Source organism: Acartia tonsa, chromosome 13 (assembly GCF_053477335.1).
Source record: "Acartia tonsa isolate MP-2025a chromosome 13, ASM5347733v1, whole genome shotgun sequence".
NCBI classification, from domain to species: Eukaryota; Metazoa; Arthropoda; class Copepoda; order Calanoida; family Acartiidae; genus Acartia; species Acartia tonsa.
Window position 1 is genome coordinate 25646841 of NC_137272.1, and position 22327 is coordinate 25669167.

Genomic DNA, 22327 nt, shown 5'->3' on the forward strand with positions numbered 1-22327 from the left:
ATAATGCACGGCAGCGATGTTGAAAAGAGACTATCCAAGGAAAAACACACAGCTCAATTTGTAGGAATATATTTCGATTAAATCACATCTAATCCTTGTCAACCTGCACAAAATTAACCATATTTCAAATATTTATAGTAAAATCAGATATATATTTTGAAAAAAATTAGGTTATTTTAAAGTAAAGAAACAACAAAATTATGAAAAAGTGCTCGAAAATACAAAGAAAAAGTTAAATGTATTATAATGAATATGGTTATCCCTTCTATTATTCTTTAAAATTTCATTAAAATTCTTTAAAATCTTTCATTAAAATTCATGAAAGGTTTCCAAAGTTTTGGAGAAAACGAATATTATAGCGTGTATCAAACTTTGCTTACCAATGTAATTTACCCTCCCTCTTTGCATTTTCCGTTAGTTATAATTAAAGCTCCTTTTAAATGTTGTTTCAATTTTTTTGTTGGAAATATATAATAGTATTGTTTTAAACAGCACATTTGAATACATCAAGCTACCTAAAGATACTGAAATCCTATCATTAAATGGACGTTTCATAAACTAAATTAATTATTTGTACGCCATTGTATGAATATGCTTACATAAAAATATGTTCAACCCAAAAATATTCTAAATATTTATGGAAAAATTCGCAAAATTTTGTAACGTATTTTACAGTATCTACTTAGAAAGGTAGGGCAAAAATCAACAGTCGCTGATTTTGTTTACATTTGGGAAAGCTTATATATGACAGTTAAATATTTTAATGAAATAATTAAAATCTAATTTTTATGCCTCTTTTTTCTAATAGAAAAGCTTGTATCGATCCGTAAAAGAAGAGTGAAGGTTTCATTTAATTGTCTTAAAATTGAAATATAAATTTATTTTTTCTGGGTTCTTATCTCAACCTCTAACTTGAGCCTAGACCAATACAAAAAATCTCTAAAAAATGTGAAATCCTTGTTCAACCAGATTGTAATATATTTACAAAATCTCATTGTATTTTTAACCAGCTGGTAATAATTTTAGCTACTAAAAAGGTTTCCTTAAAAAGTTAAAATATAGTTTACTATTTTCTACTCTATCCATGAATGTTTTAAGTTAACACCCTCTTTATGTTGACATTTAGAGTGAGACTGTCATTTTTATATCAGTTTATATAAACAATGAAACTAGGGGGGGATAAGTAAAAACTTCTGGTATAGTCCCTTTCGTGGCAACGCCCCTTAAGCGTTTCTACGTATTTTCACAGTAGCTTTTCTCATATTTCTAGCCCGTGCGGGGGGCTCTAACCCTGTGAGGCCAATTGCCTGACCCTGCTGGGCAATCACCTAACCCAACTTAACCTAACCTAGAATTACCTATTAAAAGCCATTTTAAAAACACGACGAATCGCCCCTTAATGGGCGTTGCCACGAAAGGGACTATACCCAAAACTTCTTAGCTTAACCCTATTGTACAACTAAAGTTATATTTGACACCTTTGGCTCTTAAATATTAAATCGGCGGCTTTTGCTTATGTTGCATGAAAAATTCTCGGAATATCTTTTTTTTTAGTTCACCTTGTTGGCTTCAAAAAATGTATCTGATTCTTATACATGAGAAAACTAACGCTAACACAATAACTCACTTTACTTAATTTTTCAGGATGTATGTCTAAATGGGGCGGACCAGTGAACCCCTACTACGCTCTTGGTGGATTTATCCCGCCAGGGGAAAGCTTCCCTGCCAACCCCAAGTACCACGAGTCCACCGCCATAGTTATGTCCATCATTGTGGACAATTATGACAAGAAGAGTGTGGATCCTAGTGATGTCAAGGGATTGGCGAAGGCAATGGCATGGGAGAAAAGGTAAGAGCATGGATAACAGATGATGATCTAAAGTATATATGTATAATTGTATATACAAATAACTACCTGCCTCTCTTTTCCAAGGACCTTTTTCGTCTGCTAGCAAATTGTTTTCGGGTATAGTCCTTTCCACATCTCCATAAGGAGCGATTCTTCGTATTTTTCACAGTAGCTTTTCTCCTATTTCTAGCCCCTGCGGGGGGCTCTAACCCTGCGGGGCCAATTACCTAACCCTGTGGGGCAATCACCTAACACAATATAACCTAACCTAACCTAAAATAACCTATAAAAAGCCATTTTAAAAATACGAAGAATCGCTCCTTATGGAGGGATGTCGTGGAAAGGACTATACCCTTGTTTTCTATTACTCGGCTGTGTTAATATTGCCGACACTATTGATTGGTTTTCAAAGGCCCAATTGAGTCTGCAAAAGGTGTTTGGGATTGGGACATACATTGATTTATTCAACCTCTTCCCCCTCTAGTGGTTTATTATATTGCAGGGAAAAAGAAATGTTTAATGTGGATAGATTCTAGAAATATGGATAACTGAAGTTATAGATATATAGTTTGATAGATTAATAGAAAGAAAAAATTTTATGAGTGAACGAAAAAAAAAAGAATAACCCCCTCCCTTATTTTTAATTTGTTTCAAAACAAGATACTTTGTGTGATAATTTGTACAGCCTAAAATCTTAATTAACGTTGCAAGAATTTGTTTTCGAGTACAAATTCTTTAAAAGTGTTAAATTAGCACAATTTAATGTTTACATTTTTAAATAAATGCACTTTAGCTGATCAATTTACTAATAAACAGAGATACTAACTACTATTAATAATAGGTATTAAAGTTAGGTACGTCCAATGGGGGGAAGAGAGAGGGTAAAGAATAATTAAACCCCCCCACCCCTCAAATAAAAAAAGCTTGGACGTCCTTGCCTCTATGATATGATTACCCCCAAAAAACAAAAATGCTTGGACGTCCTTGATTTAAGTTACGTATTATTTTTTTAGCTTCTGAGGAATAAATTGTAATTGATTTATGCCTTTAGACCTCATTAAATAATCTTTTTTACTCCTTTTATTATGTTTCAAACTTTAAACATACAAAAATTGGCTGAAATTTTTAGCTCTGGGTTACTTTTTTAGCATATAGAATTGTTTGGTTATATATTTGGTAATGGTAGCTTTAATGGATTAGGTTATATGCCCCCTAGGGATTAGGAATAAATAAAAAAATAGCCACTTCACAACGGTCTAAGGGTGGAAATTTGGCAAAAAAGTCATGATCAAATTTTCTTATTTTAACTTGATATTATTGATTTACATACCCCAGCCCATGCATAAGGGACAAGGAAAAGAAAAAATAACGTTTGGAACTAAGTTTTTTTTTACTTCAAAGTTGGGTCAAATCAATATTTTTTAAAGGTCAAAAATCTACTTTTTATTTTCTACCTAGATATGCAAAAATAATTTTTTTTTGCATGAATATCTATTAAAAACTAATTTCGTTCATATTCTTTACAAATATATATACCAAATCAATAAATAAAAACATTTTTATTAGGTATATATTTTACCTTAAAAGTGTTAATTTTATGCTTTGAAAGTAAATTTATGAAAAAATTTTCGTCATTTTATTACTGAAAAATTTAGCAAAAAAAATTAGTTTTCCTCATTTTACTCCTAGTTGCGCTACCGACCCCATACCAAACCATATATGATTCTAAATTTTGAGAATATAATACAACTTTAAGTGAAGTTTCCAGAGTAGGGTCGGTAGCGCAACTTTAAACATTTTTAATCTGAAAATTGCCTGTAAAACCTAAATTTGAGGGGGGGGGGGAATTACAAACCATAACAGCAATCTTAATTTCTCGGTTATTCTATTACTATTAAAGATAATTGAGTAAAATTTTTTAAAATTAATCAGTAATTACTAGAGGAACAATGATTTTAAAGGAAAACCGCGACTTACCCGCAGTTCCCGCAAAAAAAGCCGCCGCCCGCAGATTTTAAAAAATAAAACATTTATTGCATATATGTCATTTCTTTTTTGATTTTAGTGTTTAGGGAAGGTGTTTGCAACTCTAGTCCTTAGAAGGAAAGTGCAAAAATGAATTTTGTAGTAGCGTAGCTACTTTCAAATTCGCTAAGTCCGTCAGTCTGTATGAATCGATATGTAAATATCGTGAATTTCTTTGCTACGACTCAAGACGGTTGAAAGAAAATCTTTTTATGAACATTATCTGTACAAACAACCATCTACTGTAAGATTTATTTGGTCCGTCGGACTGTTGTTAATTCTCTTACAGACATAAGATATCTGTAGGGAAAATTTGATCTACTAAGCAGTTTTATTTTGTAAGAAAGCTGATTTTTTTGTGATTATTAACTCACCAACAAGCATCTACTCTTTAGTTCACTTGGTCCCCTCATCTGTCTGTAAAACTCTAAGAACATTAAGATTTCAAAGAGTAAATGTGTTTGTTTCTTCTGTCTTTTTTTTGTAAGATATGTTATGATTTAGCTGGCAAATACTGTTTTAGTCTATTACTTGGTCTACCGGTTTTTCTTTACTGTTCTAAAACGAATTAAATTTTGTTTGATATCAATTTTATGATGGTTATCTTATTTTTGGTTAGATAGGAGGGGAGGGGGGGGGGGGAAGGTGGAGCATAGATACAAAAAAAAAATATTTTGGTCAGTTATGAGAATACTTTTTTCCTTTTAAACTCAGTATAATACCTTTAAAAACAGTAAAGTTTTAACTTCTGGTTTGGTAGTAGAAAGGGAGGGGGGTGGCGGTGTTGGCCCCTGTAGGCCCTTGAGGGACAGTACTAAATTTAAATAGATACTTATAATGGTAAACTATACAAGTAAAAAAATACACATAAGATACTTTACAAAAAAAAATTAGTTAATATCTTTAATGGGAAGCTCGATTATCCAGTCTCAATATTCATTTTCTTTAAGTTTAAAACGACCTAACCTCTCTTAAATGAATTATAAATATTAAAAAGCAGTTGTAAGTGGATAGTAAAAGGTGTATTATAATACTTTTATTTAAATAAATCACTTTTTTTATTGACTCCAAACAGCCAAATGAGGTAGCAAATAACACGGCGGAATTTGGCGGTAGACGGCGGTTTCGGCGGGAAATCCCTATTATTTATTAATAATCGTTTATCTAGGGTAGTAATTGAATCAGGTTAAAAATTTGGTTCAATTATCTTTAAAAATAACAGAGTAGCAACAAAAATAATATTTTAAAAATCACCCCTTTTTGGTTACCCCCCAATCACATTCCTGTGCACGCACCTATACATGACCAACTTTGACCAACTTTAAATTTGATTAAAGCTATACCAAATTTCCACTAAACCCCTTAAATAGACCATAGTGGCACTTCCTTCCTTTTTTCAATTTTTTTAAAAACTGGTTTTAATCTTATGATAGTACATTTTTATATCATTTTTATATGATATGATGCGATAAATAACTATTATACCCTAAGCTGAATTAATTTTGTGTATAAATTTAGTTTTCTAAAATATATGTCCTAATATCTGATTTTTAGCGGAATTTTTAAAGCATGATTACGAAATAACAAGTATTTACTGATTGCAACTTGATATATTTTTAATTTTAAGTGATTTCTAAAATTTACACTTACATATTTTAATTTTTCTTTTTACCTTCTCTTTCAATTATAAACATAATTAAACATTATTGAATCTAAAGGATGAGCGAAAAATTTTTTAGCTTCTAAACTACAAATAGCTCAAAAATATCACTTTTATTTTCAAAAACTAGCGTTTAAATAAGTTGGGACATTTTACCACGTAGCTACTTAGACCTAACTATACGTAAGTTTTCTTCATTATATTGTACAGCAATATGTTTTGAACTAATTCAATATAGTTAGGTTGTATTTCATCAATATTTGGGTTTCAAGGATAGGTCAATTGTAGATTATTTAACAGTAAGTACAAAATCTTGTTTTGGGAAATTTTATTTGGGAGAGGTTGGTTATTGATTTATTAAAGCTACAAAAAAAAGACTTCAAAAGTGAAAATGAAGGGAGGGGATAAACGACTATGAATTACACTGGTACCCAAAGTTTTATATAAGTTATCTTGTTCGGTGGCTCAAAAATATTTGGTGCTTTTATTGAATTTGGTTGGTTGGTTCCAAATAATTTTGATGAAAAATAGGGATAATTATGTGTATAATCATTGGAAATGTAATTTATTGTCTTATCCCATAACAAAACAAAACAATCCTAAAGTGTTATTATTTATTTCTAGGTTTATAGAGTTTATGCTTGACTGGGAGAGAAATGAAATGCCGGAATATATGGACATTGCTTTCAACTCTGAAAGAAGCATTGAGGTAGGCGCAACTTTTAGTGGGAAATATTACTTATTAGCTTTAGTTTTATGTCGGGGTAAATGAAATAAAAAAAGTAGCTTTCAATTTTAATTAAAGAATTGGTGCAACTCTTAGTATTTAAAATTATTTGGTTTTAAGCTAAAATAAGAATTTTTGATTAGCGCAACTATTAGGGTAAATGAAATAAAAAAAGTAGCTTTCAATTTTGATTAAAGAATTGGTGCAACTCTTAGTATTTAAAATTATTTGGTTTTAAGCTAAAATAAGAATTTTTGATTAGCGCAACTATTAGGGTAAATGAAATAAAAAAAGTAGCTTTCAATTTTGATTAAAGAATTGGTGCAACTCTTAGTATTTAAAATTATTTGGTTTTAAGCTAAAATAAGAATTTTTGATTAGCGCAACTATTAGGGTAAATGAAATAAAAAAAGTAGCTTTCAATTTTGATTAAAGAATTGGTGCAACTCTTAGTATTTAAAATTATTTGGTTTTAAGCTAAAATAAGAATTTTTGATTAGCGCAACCATTATTGTGTAAACCATTTTTTTGGCTTTGGGGGTAAGATAAGAAGAATTACGATTGTTAAAGCTATTTGTTTAGGTACCTAGTCCTTATTAGATTTTTGGTTTTGGGGTAAATAAATAACATACTATGTAGACATAGTTTTCAGTTATATAAATCAAAAAATCTTATCCTCTATTAATTTTTAGCAAGGTCCACGGAAACACAAATAAAAATCAAGCTTTATATTTTTCATTCACAAAATCTTTTATCCTAGGACGAGTTAGAAAAGGAGACGTATGGTGACATAGTAACAATTGCTATTTCCTACATCATTATGTTTGTCTACATTACCTTCTCACTGGGACAAAACAGCAGCTGTTCAGTTTCAAGGTAAATATTGAAATATAGGTATTCAGAGATGGGCACTAATTAAATTGATGCACATCCCCAATAATAAAACACAAAATTACCCATTCTGTAGATTAAAATTAGTGGTTGAAACATAAATATAAAACCTTGGGGATTAGTGTAATAAACAGTCGTCCTTTGCCCCAATCCCCACCCAACAACTTTTATGTAAGAAATTCTGCCCCCGATGTAAGCCTTAAGTATGGTATATATTTAGAACTTAGTCTTAAAGTATTGTTTTCTTATAATGTATGACTTTATTTTTCTAACAAATGATAACTTGAATAGGACATACTATGTCTCACACAAAACGGTGCAACAAGAGCATTTTAATATCTTTTTAATCATTTTGAAGAAACTTTATCAAAAGTCATGGCGGGAGGTGACATTGGACTGTAAAAAATTTCGCTACCCAAATTTTCTAAATTAATTTATCGGCTATTAGCTTATCCCTTAAGATCCCTGAATCAATAGAATTTGTGTAAAGATCATTATGTTATTGACATCGTTAAAAACAAATTTTGATTTTAGGTTTATGATTGAAAGCAAGATCACTCTTGGATTGGGCGGTGTTATGATTGTTCTCCTGTCTGTAGCTGCTTCTATAGGTTAGTATCAGGAATAAGGTATAGCCAACAAGCAAAATAATCGAAAGTAATATTTTGGAGGGGAGGGGGGGGGGGGGTTAGATAAAAAAGTCGTTGCCCTAGAAAATTACAACAAAAAAACACGAAGTTACCAAATAATATTTTTGAATTAATTCAGTTATTTGTTAGAACTGGGCAAGTGTACTAAACAGCTTGTTGTGGGGGAAAAGTTGGGTTCGAGTTGCGGCCAATTGCACGTCACTGCTGCTGCTTTGTCATACGTATGAAAGTAAAAGAATGTGTAACTCCTTTCAGAAACAGTTTGGACTTTGACACAAAGTTGAAGCTATAAAAGGGTTGATTATGCAGTTTTATTTTGTTTTTATTGTGCCTTTTTTCGTTTTTTGTATTAAAATATGAATTTTTCAGGAACCTTTGGATTTATTGGTGTACCTGCAACTCTCATTATCTTTGAGATCATCCCCTTCCTTGTGTTGGCTGTCGGTGTTGATAATATTTTCATTCTTGTTCAGGAAAATAACAACAGTTTTTTTATGTCTTTAAAAAATTAGATTTTTTACTTTTCCCCTCATTTATTGCCCCCGGGGACCTCCGAAAAAGTGGTCTCCTAAAAAAATTCAGCTACCTCCCGTTTTTCACTCAAAATTAGCATTTTACTAGTTGTATATATTCAAGAAAATAACTGTTCTTATTTATAAAATAATTAGACATATCAACGTGACCAGCGGAAAAGCCACGAAACCCACGCTGAACATGTCGGCCGAATTGTTGGCGAAGTTGCCCCATCCATGCTTCTCTCCTCAATGGCGGAATCCACGTGTTTCTTCCTTGGCGCGCTATCAGACATGCCGGCTGTCAGAGCATTTGCCCTGTATGCGGGCATGGCGCTGATTGTGGATTTTCTGATGCAGATTTCTTGCTTTGTGGCCTTGATTTCTTTGGACATGATGAGACAAGAAAATCATAGATTTGATATTTTCTGTTGTATTAAAGGTAAAAGCAATAAAAATCTCTCAATATGAAAGAAAATATTTAATGATTTTGTAGTAAATGACTAGAAATCAAAAGGCTATGTTAATTTTTTTCATTGCTTCTCTTTTTCTACAAATTGTCAGATCATAATAAAAATCTATAAAAATTGCTGATGAATAAAAAAAGATTTCAAATTATTGTACCAAATTTTTCTCTAGTCATAGTTTGGACAAAATTGATTTTAGGCGGGAAGAAGGATGAGGAGCCAAGCCAGGGAATGTTGTACAAGCTGTTTGAGCACCTGTACGCCCCTTTCCTCATGAAGAAGTGGGTGCGCGCCGCCGTTATGATAATCTTCTTCGGCATGGCGTGCCACTCCATTGCTGTGGTACCTAAAATTGAGATTGGTAGGACATTAATCATCATAAAGACGACATTGGGGGATTTAGTTGATCTTCGCGCCATTTTCTAACCGTACATTTTGTTATGAAAAAGTGGTTTGCAACTACCATTCAGATAATTTTTTTTACTAAGAAAGATTTATAACTTGTACTCAATCTTTTTTGCTTATTATTTCTTACTTTTTCTTTTTGCCTTTTTCAAGAACTTTAGAATGACACAAAACAAAAGGTAATGCGACTTTCTTATTACACCAAGAAAAGAAATATTAGTTAGATCAAATGCTTTGGTTAAATCAAACTAACATTTAATTTTGAATTCAGGTCTTGATCAAGAAATTTCGATGCCTGATAATTCTTTTGTGTTGAAATACTTCACTTTCCTAAAGGTAAAATTAGTTTCAGTATCGTAGCTTCTCTATGTCTAAGTCTAAACGTTTGTATGTACAATTATATTAAAAAAACGAATATAGTCCCTTTCGTGACAACGCCTCTTAAGGGGCATTTTGTCGTATTTTCCCAGCAGCTTTTCTCCTATTTCTAGGGGGGCTCTAATCCTGCGAGATCTATTGCCTAACCCTGCTTGGCAATCACCTAACCTAATGTAATCTCACCTAACCTAAAATAACCTAATGTGAAAATACGACAAAACGCCCCTTAAGAAGCGTTGTCACAAAAGGGACTATACCCCAAAAAAACTAATTCAAATGCTTATCTACCTAATTTTTTTAGCGGTTTTCTATGCTATATATATGCACTTATGAGGGAAGTTACCAAACATTTTTATGAATACTAATATTCTTGTTGTAGGATTACTTATCTGTGGGGCCACCAGTATATTTTGTAGTCAATAATACAGCAGGCCACCTAGATCTAACTAAAGAAGAAGACCAGAATAAATTGTGTCTTGGGCTTCCAGGTAATTTAAACCTTTTTTTCATAATTGACATAAATACAAAAGAAACTGAAAATTATTTGTGTTATTATATTTATATGTTTTAAGTTTTTAAATATGATAATGATAAATGTTGTTTGATATGATTTAGATCCTTCCCTAACAGGCATAATTGATATTTTATGGCCTATGTCCTATCTATGAAATCCTGCAATTTGTATAATTTATAACCGAATAAATATTCAGCGTGGCCATATTCTTCAGTATACTGAAAATCTTCAGTAATCTTCAGTATTCGGAAATTGGGGCTTCAGTATTTTCAGTAAATACTGAATATTCAGTATTTGAAAATTTTATTCAGTATTTTTCAGTTTTTGGAAATTTTAATGATTCAGTATTTTCAATATTTCTTAAATTCCAAAATTTTTTGCATAAATAATATGTTTTTTCAAGTAGTTAATGTCAGATTTTTTTCGGCGCTTCGCGCCTCACTTTACTTTCCTTTAAATTACCCTATAACTTTGTACATTAATTTGGTTTTTTTTATGGTAATCATAGACGTCCAAGGGGGGGGGGGTAAAGGGGCGATTACCCCTCCAAATTTTTTTTCATTTTACACCCCCCCCCCCGTTTAAAATTTACCCCGAACCTGGGGGTGCCGTAGGCACCCCCAACCATTAAGGAGGGGGTATTTACCCCCCCCCCCAAAAAAAAATAAATCTAACAAAAAAAATTTTGCGCGCTTCGCGCGCATTTTTAATACTAAATATTTAATAAAATTTAAATTACCCCCCCCAAAAGAAATTTTTACCCCAGGGTGTAAATTTTGGGGGGAGTAAAAAAAATTTACCCCTGCCAACAGATTTCAAGGGGGGTAATTAACCCCCCCCCCCAAGCAAATTTTACCCCCGGGTGAAAATTTTGGGTGGGGTAAAAAAAATTGCGACGCGCGAATTTTACCCCCCCCCAAAAGCGAATTACCCTCCCCTTAAAAAAATTTTACCCCCCCTCCCCCAAAAAATAAAAAGCTTGGACGTCTATGATGGTAATATACATTTTTTTTTCAATTTCATCTCAAATATAATTTTTAGTAGCGAAGCTACTCTATAATTCACTTTGTCCGTCCGTCAGTCAGTCAGTCCGTCAGTCCGTCAGTCCGTAACGCTATGGGGGAAATGGGATTTACTCAGCTCCTATAAAAGATAGAATTCTGAAATTTTTTGACAACATTCCCATCATTAAGGAGCACAATTGACTATAAAACATCATTGGCGGTCGGACCGATTTTTAGCAGGTTTTAGGCTATTTTTATATTTTTCACATTTTTCTCCATATCCTCAGTGTTTATGGTCCGATTTTCAAAATTTTTTCAGTTACAGACATCAAAATTAAATTTCCCGTCGTTTAAAGAAACAACCATGAAGGCCAGGCTGCTATTTTAGCAGGTTTTAGGCTATTTTTATATTTTTCACATTTTCCTCCATATCTTCAGTGTTTATGGTCCGAATTTCAAAATTTTTTCAGTTATAGATATCAAAATTTAATTCCCGTCTATTAAAGAAAACAACCATGACGACCAGACTGCCTTTTAGCAGGTTTTAGGCTATTTTTATATATTTAACACTTTTCTCCATATCTTCAGTGTATTTGGTCTGATTTTCTAAATTTTTTAAGTTAAGGATTTAAAAATTAATTTTTTGTCGTTTTAAGAAACAACCATGGCGGCCAGACTGCCTTTTATCAGGTTTTTGGCTATTTTATATGTTTTACATATTTCCCCATATCTTATTTATTTTGATCCAATTTTCAAACTTTTTTGGGATATCAGTATCAAAATGATTTTTCTCATTGTTATGAACATCTTTAACATAGTTTACTTTGACCATCGTCATCATACAAAATAAAACAAGGTTTCATGTTTATTTTATCCAATAAATCTATTCTTGATTTTAGTAAAAACCTTTTAAATCTACTTGTACGTATTCCCATCTACGATTTTTTGTGCTTCGCTACTTATGGATGTTGTCATCCTTGTTTTTAGATATTTGAGATGCTTTTATACAGTATTTTTTTCAGATATTTTTTTTGTCTATTAATAGAATGAATAATCTAAGGTGAGTACTTTGCATGATTATTAAAGGTAAAGTTTTTTAGCATGCTCTTAAATTAACTAAAAAGTTTTTTAGTTTTGTAATCATTTAAAATATTTATCAGTCATTTTCTGCTTAATTGGTGCAAGAAAATCTAAGAGGCAAAATTAAAAGGTCTTTAAAATATCCCCCAAATTATAAAGGTATGATATATGAAATTTTAAAATGAGGAATCATATAAAAAAAATACTTATTCAGTATTTGTATTTTTTTGTTCAGTATTTCAGTATTTTTTCTTATTTTCAGTATTTCCTTTTTTTTCTTCAGTATTTTCAGTATTTTTTCTTATTTTAGGATTCAGTATTTTCAGTATTTCCTTTTTTTTCTTCAGTATCAGTATTTTTTTGGTTGTGGCCACACTGAATATTGTTTTCTTAATTATTACAATTATATGTTACCTGGGACATTTAGTTAACAACCAAACAATATGTTTTGTCTCAACATTGATCATATTTCACTAGCATATTAATAGATTTTCTTTGGTAACTACATACATTCCTGTCTAGGTACTTATTGAAAAAAAAAAATAATAATAAAAGTTATTAAATTTTATAACACTGAAAAAGGTTTTTTGAACCTCGCTCTAACTTCGAATTGGTTTCAGGTTGTCTAGAGAATTCTCTGGCAGGCCAGGTATTCTCCTGGCAGAAGCGGCCACGTGACACCTACCTGGCCACAGCTCCAATGCCCTGGATTGATAATTATATAGGTAACGGATTAGAGTTGCTACATTCACAATACTATAAAGATAAATAAATATTTGGATCATAGAAAGAAAACGAAGTAGCGGGTTTCGTTGTATTTTCACAGGAGCTATTGATAGGTTAGGATATATTAGGTTAGGTAAATGTTAAGGATTGCCCCGCAGGGTTAGAGCCTCCAGCAGGGACTAGAAATAAGAAAAAATGATACTGTGAAAATACGACGAAACCCTCTACTCCGTTTCCTTTCCATGATCCAAATATTCGAATACATTGGTATTTTGAATTTTGAATGTATTAAATTTGATCATTCGTTATTGGTTTTTATGACACAAATTTTTATTAGAATTGCTGCCCTTTTCTGAGGCTTTTCATATAATCTCAATATTCGATAGTTTTATTTTATTGAAACTTTATCTAAACTTTTATAACAATTTTACAAATTCTACTAGGCTGGGCTGCTGCTGAAGTGAGTGACAGCGTAAAATGCTGCCGCCAATACACAGAATCCAGCGATTTCTGTCCGTCCATCGTACAAGAGCCGGCCCAGGCCGGCGGCAGTAACAGCACAACAGAAGCGTCGGCCAAAAAATCGACGCCGATTCCGGATTCCGCGTTCAAAGAGTTTGATGAGTTTTATTTTGATGTTGAGGATGGACCCCCAGCAGGGAAACAAAATAGAAGAAGGTGGGCCAACCCTTTCCAGTATCGCTTCGAAACCGATTAATATCCAGTGGATTAGATTAGATTATACGCTTATTGTGCTTTGATGTTAAACAATTGAACTGTGATCGTAAATTGTTACAATTTCATTTATTATGGTACCTTGATATTTGCGTTATGTAAGTAAAGCGTTCTAGAAAGTTGTATGATGTGTATGTCTGGATGAAAATTTTCGTATCTTGACAATTTTTGATGATATTTTTTTTCTTTGACGTTACATGTTATTTAAGTTGTAAGTACAGGAGGCTAATATTTTCATTTTAAGAAGAATAAGTATTCACAAAAAAGATAATTATGGTTATATCCCTTTCTTTTCTTACCTACTTTTAACACAAATTAACACACAAACATCTTTATTTAGGAAACGTCAAGAGTATTACTATGACTACGGAGCCTATGGAGATGATACAGCTAGTAAGAAAGATGAAGATGATGATTGGTTCAATGATGATTTCTTTGGCAGTGATGGGGATGATAAAACAACTGCCAGCACTCAAGCTCCTGTCAAGGTTAATTTCATTCTCAATAATCTCTTTTTATTATAAATTGTTTTCAATGGTATTCTTGAGGTCTGCTAAAATATTTACAGTACCGGGGTTTGCTAGCAGCTGATTATTATTAATGTTATGCAACTTGAATGTCGAATAAATGACGGCGGATCCGCCTAAATATGTCATTTACCCTTGTAATTTTGATAATTGTCACCTAGAATGTGGTGGTTTTCGGCGGCAGTGATGGTTACGTAGCCGCTCTTCATAGACATCAAAGTCTGTCATGAAAATCCACATTGGTGTAAAACTTATTTATTATGAGTTCCTATTTCAAATAGAATAAAAATTGCCCTTCTTTAAATTGGGTCAAATAAAAGAAATGGGATATTTATAATGTTTCAAGTAATTGAAATTCCTCTTTTGTTGTAGACTCTGTGTAAACCTTGCTCTACCTCTGGTCAGTCTGGTAGACCCACACCTGAACAGTTTGGACATACCATCAAGTGGTTCCTTAAGGTATATTTATATTACATGCTTTTCAAAGGAATTTCTATGGTTGAAAATTTGATCAAAAGGCATCAATGAAAATTACCTATCAAACCAAATAATACATAAAACAATTTGAAATCATTAATTACCTTAATTCATTTAAAAGGGAGTAAAAATGTTAGAGTTTTAAATCCTTTAAAAAGTACTTGATGTAAATATTTTCATGCAGGCAAATCCTGATGATACCTGTCCAACAGCTGGACATGCTGCCTATGGAGCCAGTGTCAAACTAATAGAACAGGTATAATATTGGTTGTTATTTCAAAATTTACACTAGACTATCGGCTGCGCCCCCAGCTTCTAGGAAGAAGAGGGAACAGAACAATAGCTTAAAACCATCCCAAAGCTTTGATAAAAAATTAAATAGCCTAAAACCATCCCGGGGCCTTATAGACGATTCACTCATGGGGAGAATTAAATTTTTTTGTAATAATTCATGATTTTTCAGAAGTCTGACAACGCTGCTATGAGCAGTCACAAAGTGACATCGTCCCACATGATGGCCTTCCACACAATCTTGCGAACAAGCAAGGACTACTACATGGCTCTCTCCAGGGCGAGGGAGCTCACTGACTCAGTTATGAAGGTGAGAAATGCGTATAATGCCTGTAATGCCGCATTTTTTTATGAAATGTTGTCTTCAAGAACTTTTATAACATGGATTTCTTTAAGGGGTGCTCGAACTTACAGACTCAGTTACGAAACTTGCGCTGATTTAATATAATGCCGCATTTTATTATGAAATCATGTTGTTAAAATGTCGTCTTTAATACTGATGCTCTATAATTGCATATGTTAGTTTGCTTAGGTAGGTATCTAATTTGTATTTTCTAGGTTGTTAACAATGGTACAAAGCCAGGAGAAGAAGTTACAGTCTTTCCTTATTCTGTCTTCTATGTTTTCTATGAACAGTATCTTACTATGTGGCAAGATACGCTAAAATCATTAGGTAGGTATTTATTTTTATTAATCACTAGGCAGGTGTCTATTTTTAAAAATCATTAGGTAGGTATTTATTTTTATAAATCATTAGGTAGGTATTTAGTTTTATAAATCATTAGGTAGGTATTTATTTTTATAAATCATTAGGTAGGTATTTATTTTTATAAATCACTAGGTAGGTACTTATTTTTATTTTAAAAACAATTCTTCTGATGATTTCATACTTACTACTTTACTTTCTAAATTATTGTCAATATAATTATCAATATTTTAGGTATCTCGCTTTTTGCTATCTTCCTAGTTACCTACGTACTGATGGGATTCGATCTTGTCTCCTCAATCATTATGCTTGTCATCATCCTTCTCATAGGCAATTATATCATCAATTAATAAAATATTAAATGTAGATTTTTGGTACTATGTTAGTTACAAGGGGGTTCTGTTGGTGAATGGTTAGTAAGTTTTTTCACAGTTCTATAAACTCAAGGATCTTCTTGAGAGATAAGACAATATAGGATAAATAGATGTTAAGTCCCAATAATGAGGAACAAATTACACCCTAGGTAATTAAAATTATTGGTTGGAAAGATTGACACCATTTAATTAAGATTCAATAAAGATTTTTTTAACCTTCGAATGAAAGAATTGTTTATAAAACTTTGGGCATGCAACATTGTAATTTACAGTCCAATGCCCCCTGCCTCACTTTGTAAAGGAGATCTTAAAAATTAGTTTTCCAACTTCATTAGACTTATCTTACTACTTTTATGCAGGACATTTGAAAAATAAAAATAATTTATGATAATGAAACGTCCTATCAGTTTTAAACCTTGGCGCCTTGATGTATTGGTGGAGCATAACTCTGAATGCTGTGTCCTTGGTTAATCTTGTTATGGCTGTTGGCATTTCTGTTGAATTCTGTAGCCATATGACAAGGTACATAGATAGATAGGGATGCAAAGATATGCAGAAGTATGAAGATAGATGTATCAACATACTGACAGATTAATTGATAAGATCCAGTTAATATGAATGATATAAAGAGATTTTGATTTAATAGATAAATGGAAGGAGTGGTTGACAGATAAAGACAGACGGATTCATTTTTTTTAATGTTTCTATGACCAAATATAAGTGGCTAAAATACAAGGAGGATAAAGATAAGGGGGGGGGGGGGGTTAATGCAACCATCTCGTAATCAATGTATAAATGGCACTTAGAATTCGAATTTTGATATAAGATTTTGCATGAGTAATCCTTGGTAGGTCTATTTTCCCTAAATCGAACAAAAAGTGGGAAAAGTAACGGCTAACGGCTGGCAGCTCAGCCGCTTAGTAATTTTTTGGCTTTTTTCTATGGAAATAAATCACGAAACCTCTCTCCACATAATGCTCTTTTCCGATCCAAAAAGTTTTTAAACGATTCTAGCCGGTAGTTGCTGGTACTAGAAATCTATAAAAATATTTTTTTTATCATTTCACATGGTTTAAAGCAAAAATATGTTTTAAGATGTTGATTTCTACGTAATTTTTGACAGATTTGCCCTAAAAATAGCCCCAAAAAAAAACGGCTAAACGGCTGAGCCGTTAGCTGTTACTTTTTCAACTTTTTGTTTGATTTAGGGAAAATAGGCCTACCAAGGATTACTCATGCAAAATTTCAGATCGAAATTCGAATTCTAAGTGCCATTTATACATTGATTACGAGATGGTTGCATTAAACCCCCCCCCCCCCTTATTTTTAAGACGGACTGATTCATAAATAACGCATATTATTATATCAATAAAAAGATTTATTCTAAACATGTATTCTATTTCAGAGCCTACTCAGTAAACATCGGGGCTGACAGAGTTGAGAGGTCTCGGAACGTGCTGACCTCCATGGGCAGCTCTGTCCTCTCAGGAATCACCCTGACCAAGTTTGGAGGCATTGTTGTCCTTGCATTTGCCAAGTCAAGAATATTTTCTATATTTTATTTCAGGTATTTATCTAAGGAGGAAGGAGACATTGGACTGTAAATTAGCATCTAAGGTTTTTTTGCCGCGTTATCTTATTCGTTGCCTCCAATTTTTTTTAATAATTTTATTGAATTTGGATTTGTTGGTTCTGAACTAATAGTTTCCAAACTTTTCGACCAATAATTGTAATCTGCATAAAGGGTTAATTTTCTTTCTTTTTATCATTGGGTATGTGCCAATTTATCGTGCAATGTCTTATCCCTTAAGATTCCTGTATTTTACCCTAATGTTAAAAGTGTAAATTAATGGATTATCAACGTAGTTTAAGATGTGTACTATAAGAAAGAAACAAACTAGCCTGCTCGAAACTTTTTCATTAATTATTTTGATAATTGGGGTTAATTTATCGTCTATGGTCTTGTTTCTTAAGATCCCTTGGAAGGACTCGAACTATCTACCCAGCAAGATTCCTCAGTTGTCTCCTTTTAAAATCTTCAAACCTTTCTTTCCCTTTTATTTAAAAAAAAAACAATATTTTTTATCTAGAATGTATCTTGGAATTGTTCTAATCGGAGCAGCCCATGGTTTAATATTGTTGCCAGTCCTGTTATCCTATTGTGGGCCAAGAACTAATCTGGCCAAACTTATTAAACAGGTAAAAATCAGGAAGGAAGGGGACAATTTTATTACTCCAGTCCCCAAAGTTTTAATAACATTTCTCATTCGTTGGCTAAACAACTTTGGGGACTTAAAATGAATTTTGATTAGTTGATTCATCAAATTGAGTGTCCACACGTTTCAACCAATAATTGTAATCTACAGAAGAGGTAATTCTGTGTATTATCATTGGGGATGTACATCAATTTATCGGACATTGTCTATTCCTTTTAGCTCCCTGAGTAAAAATACAAAATACTTTGTAGGACGATATAATTCAAGCTAAAATATTTATTTACCACAAGATTAAATTTTTTAGTTTCCTTTTATTATACAAGTTGATGCGCCCCTAGCTTCTAGGGGAGGATGGCATTTTTAGGAAAATAGCCTAAAATCGCCATAACACATATATAAACCAACCCGGATAAGAATTACCTGTTCTGATGAGCAATTACCGAGATCTTTAGCTACAGACAAAGAATACCTTACTGCTTTATATTATAGGATATCAGAATACCTATAAGTTTTGTCCCTAATAATTTATACATTTTAGGAGAAGGAAAGCTTACAAGATGTGATCAAAGACCCTGTTCCAATTTCATGAGCCAACAAATATTCAGTCAGTACAAACTATACAAATAATATAGGACCAGCTATTGGTCTTGGCTAAACAAATTATTAATACAAATATTGGTCATCAAAAAAGAAGCTAATGTAGCAATGATGTCGATGTGTTAGTTCTCATTTGTGTCAGTGATGCACACATACACACACACACATACCTACATACACACACACCCTCATACAAACTCACCAACTTGTATTATAGAACTCTGATTATTAATAGAGCTATAGGCTAGTAGTAAGTTATGTAAAATGTATCATCATGCCTTTTTTATTTTAATGTTATAAAATATTATTGAAAAAAATGATGCTTTTTTGTTCTCAAAAGACAATCCGTGATCAATTGAAAGAAATGTGTTATTGTTGGTATGGCCACCAAGCGTCCAGGTGGCTATTATGGAAAATTACTAGTGCTAGTGACTCTCAATAGATGTCATTATCGTGTTTATGTGCTATAATGTTATTGCAAGTTTTAGCCACCAGGTGTCATAATCTACTTACCTGGCGTCTATATTCAAAGTAAGTTGAATTCATAAAATGCTCACCAGGTGTTAAATAGTAGAATTACTATCCCATTTTCCCCACAAAATAGGTGTTCAATGTAAAACACAAGAAATTTAGTTCAAAATTAGCCCGCCAGGTGTCCAAGTTATGCAGCAAAAATTTACTACACCCCACAGAATATTTCAGTTGAAAATTTGTTCACAAGATGTCGTAAATGTCTCAGCTTATGCATTTTGTGTCATGGTAAAATATCTTTTGTTGCTTCCATGTGCAGAATTTTATCATTGTTCATTCTGTTCATCAAAATGTTTAACGTAAAAAAAATCCAAAACTGGTTTTTGGCCGTAGATAAAACCAGTTATTTTATCAAGAAACCAGTGAGAGAAATCATTCCAAAATTTTAAAAAGCATTCAGGGATATGGCACTCACAGAAAAACTTGCTTATGGATGTTTTAATCTCTCTTATTGATAACAGTTATAGCATGCTCTTTATAAAAAAAAGATAGAAATAATAATTAAGTATATCAATGTACTTACAGTACATAGGTAAATCTACTTTGGGGATTGTTGTATCAACATTAGTTTTTCTCCTGGTGCCATATCTCTCAAATTTGCAACATTAATCATTTAGAAAAACAAATTTTATGAAAGTAAGGAAAATATATGATTATGTTAAAACTTGAAATATTAAGTTTATACCTATTATTGTTTGTTTGTACTTAAAAGTTTAGGTACTTAGTGTGATCATGAGTATTTAAGAAGCTTCCATGGGGAAGGGACGATTTATAAACATCTCGTAATCTGTGTTTAAAATAAGTTTTAATTAGTTTCAAAAGCAAGGTTGCATAAATAAGACAAAAACTCAACTCACCCGGTCATTATAAAAAGCTTATTTCAAACTGGACATCCGTTATGTTTTCTTGAGGTAGAACATTCGGTGGATAAATCTTGATTGATGACATGTTGAGCTCAGATCTCTTATTTGTCTACCGGATGTATTATAGAGACCGAAAAGGGGGAGTTAAAAAGGGGGGGGGGGGTTAAAATTACATGTTTAAAATTAAGATTAATAAATAACTAAAAAATCACTATATTTTTTTAAAATCACTTTAAAATTTGTCTAATTCCAAGCAAGAGGAAAAATGTTTATTTTTTTCCAAAGTTTATAGAGGAGAAATCTCCGATGGGGGTAGGAGGCTGTTCTGGTCAGAGGTGTGAGTTTGTCTCGGCTGCCACCACATAAATAAGACAAAAACTCAACTCACCCGGTCATTATAAAAAAGCTTGTTCTGAAAGCAGCAACATATTTGAGATCTCCATAATACATCCATTATACATCCAATAGTCAAATAAGAGAAATAAGCGCCATCCTGATATGTAGGTATTGTGTGCTTCTTATTTGCAGATAGGCTTTGTGAGTCTTTGCAAAGGTTTCGTGACTTATTATTTTAATATCCATTTATTGATTGTTTGACTTTCACGAGGCCTTTGATAGTCAGTTGATGGTTCTTCTTGGTTATCTAAAACAAGAGAGCATTACTGATTAGCGTTGAAATATATTTGAGTTAATACCTACCCTTTATTTAAACTGTTTCAACTACTTATTACGAATGCTCTATTAAATCTTTACCCCCTAATTAATTTGTAAAAAGAAATTACTGAATCATAAAATAATTACATAATAATTACACTGCTTATGAAGATAATTCTAATTTTTAATCCTGAAAATAATCTTGCAATTTAATTACGCAAATAAGATACTTTTTAAACCTAACAAATAGACATTAAATAAGTAATTTACAACTAAGTATTGTTAAGGAAAATGGTATAAAAATATGTAGGAAAGCTTTTTGAAAAATCTGGTTAATATCCAAGATATTTGGAAGTATTTTAATTTCATTAAGGATCAAGCTTTAGTTCCAGTTTATATCAAATTGGGTGGGGGATACTTGACATAAAAAATGTTGAAGTATTTTTTTTTATTAAAGGTTCAAGGTAGGTACCATAATTATATCAGCATTTATACACCAAACTTAAAGAAAGCATCTAAAACTAATTAAAAAATATTTTTCATTAGATATAACTAGTAAAGACACCCCCCCCCCCCCCCCTCCTCCACCCCTAAAAAATTAAACAAGAACTTTAACTTGATTATTGTGTAATTGTTCATTATGGTAGCAAAAGATTTTATGAGAAAAAAATAAACGAATTTTTTTCCATTCTATCAAACATATAAAAGAGCACTATATAATTAATTATGATAAAGAACGTGGCTGTAATCAAATATATAAAATTATGTCATATATCATTATACAAAGGTTTTTGAGGCGCTTCGCGCCCTATTTGCCTTTTATGTATGTATATTATTACAGAGATATAAGATAGTACAATAGAAGATAAATAAAACTTTTCTTAACTATATTCTGTCTCGTAGTATTTTAGTAATATTTTTGGAGTTTTAAATTATCTACTATTGTCCTATGCATGTATCCTAGATATTATATTGATATATTAACAGTCAAAAAGTAAATTTTTATGGATAAATTTTGTAGTCTAGCTTTATTTTGGGTGCTTAAAATAAACTATTAATTTTTCAAAGGCTATTATTCATGGAAGGATTGGCCCAGGATCCAAATTGGTCGTTGTAATATTATGGTAGATACACAGACAGACATCCTACTGTTTTAAAACGCCAATAAAATGCTTTTCTACGAAATTTATCAAAACTCAAAGGTTTATGTACAGTTATATAAAAAGTATTCTTAATTCTGGATTTTATTGTTTTTAGCATTTTTTGTATTGTAGTAGAAAATTGGTTTTATAAAAATTTCTTTATTTGTCTTGAATTTAATTTTGAGTTGTTTGAAAGTTATTTTATCTTTCATAAACAATATCTAGGGAGGGAGATGACATTGTACTGTAGATTACACTGGTATGGTACCCATAGTTTTGTAACCACGCTATCTTATTCATTATCTCAAAAACCTTGGATGCCTTAA

The 22327-nt window shown here is 32.0% G+C and overlaps 1 protein-coding gene across 2 annotated transcripts in view; it reads left to right on the plus strand.

Moving 5' to 3' along the window:
- The window catches only part of LOC145334952 (NPC intracellular cholesterol transporter 1-like), a 73650-nt gene extending 53662 nt beyond the window's left edge, over nt 1–19988 (plus strand). For both annotated transcript variants that reach the window (XM_080180590.1, XM_080180591.1), the window contains exons 21-41: nt 1645–1849; nt 6159–6243; nt 7022–7137; nt 7687–7763; nt 8172–8273; nt 8469–8756; nt 8981–9142; nt 9458–9522; nt 9944–10052; nt 12783–12887; nt 13332–13566; nt 13964–14111; nt 14523–14609; nt 14812–14883; nt 15091–15228; nt 15477–15591; nt 15859–15954; nt 16406–16520; nt 17404–17565; nt 18089–18197; nt 18753–19988. In XM_080180590.1, the coding sequence (XP_080036716.1) occupies nt 1645–1849; nt 6159–6243; nt 7022–7137; nt 7687–7763; nt 8172–8273; nt 8469–8756; nt 8981–9142; nt 9458–9522; nt 9944–10052; nt 12783–12887; nt 13332–13566; nt 13964–14111; nt 14523–14609; nt 14812–14883; nt 15091–15228; nt 15477–15591; nt 15859–15954; nt 16406–16520; nt 17404–17565; nt 18089–18197; nt 18753–18803 (2642 nt within the window). In that variant the 3' untranslated portion in view covers nt 18804–19988. The remainder of the gene's footprint in view (nt 1–1644; nt 1850–6158; nt 6244–7021; nt 7138–7686; nt 7764–8171; nt 8274–8468; nt 8757–8980; nt 9143–9457; nt 9523–9943; nt 10053–12782; nt 12888–13331; nt 13567–13963; nt 14112–14522; nt 14610–14811; nt 14884–15090; nt 15229–15476; nt 15592–15858; nt 15955–16405; nt 16521–17403; nt 17566–18088; nt 18198–18752) is intronic.
- The last annotated feature ends 2339 nt before the right edge of the window (nt 19989–22327 follow it).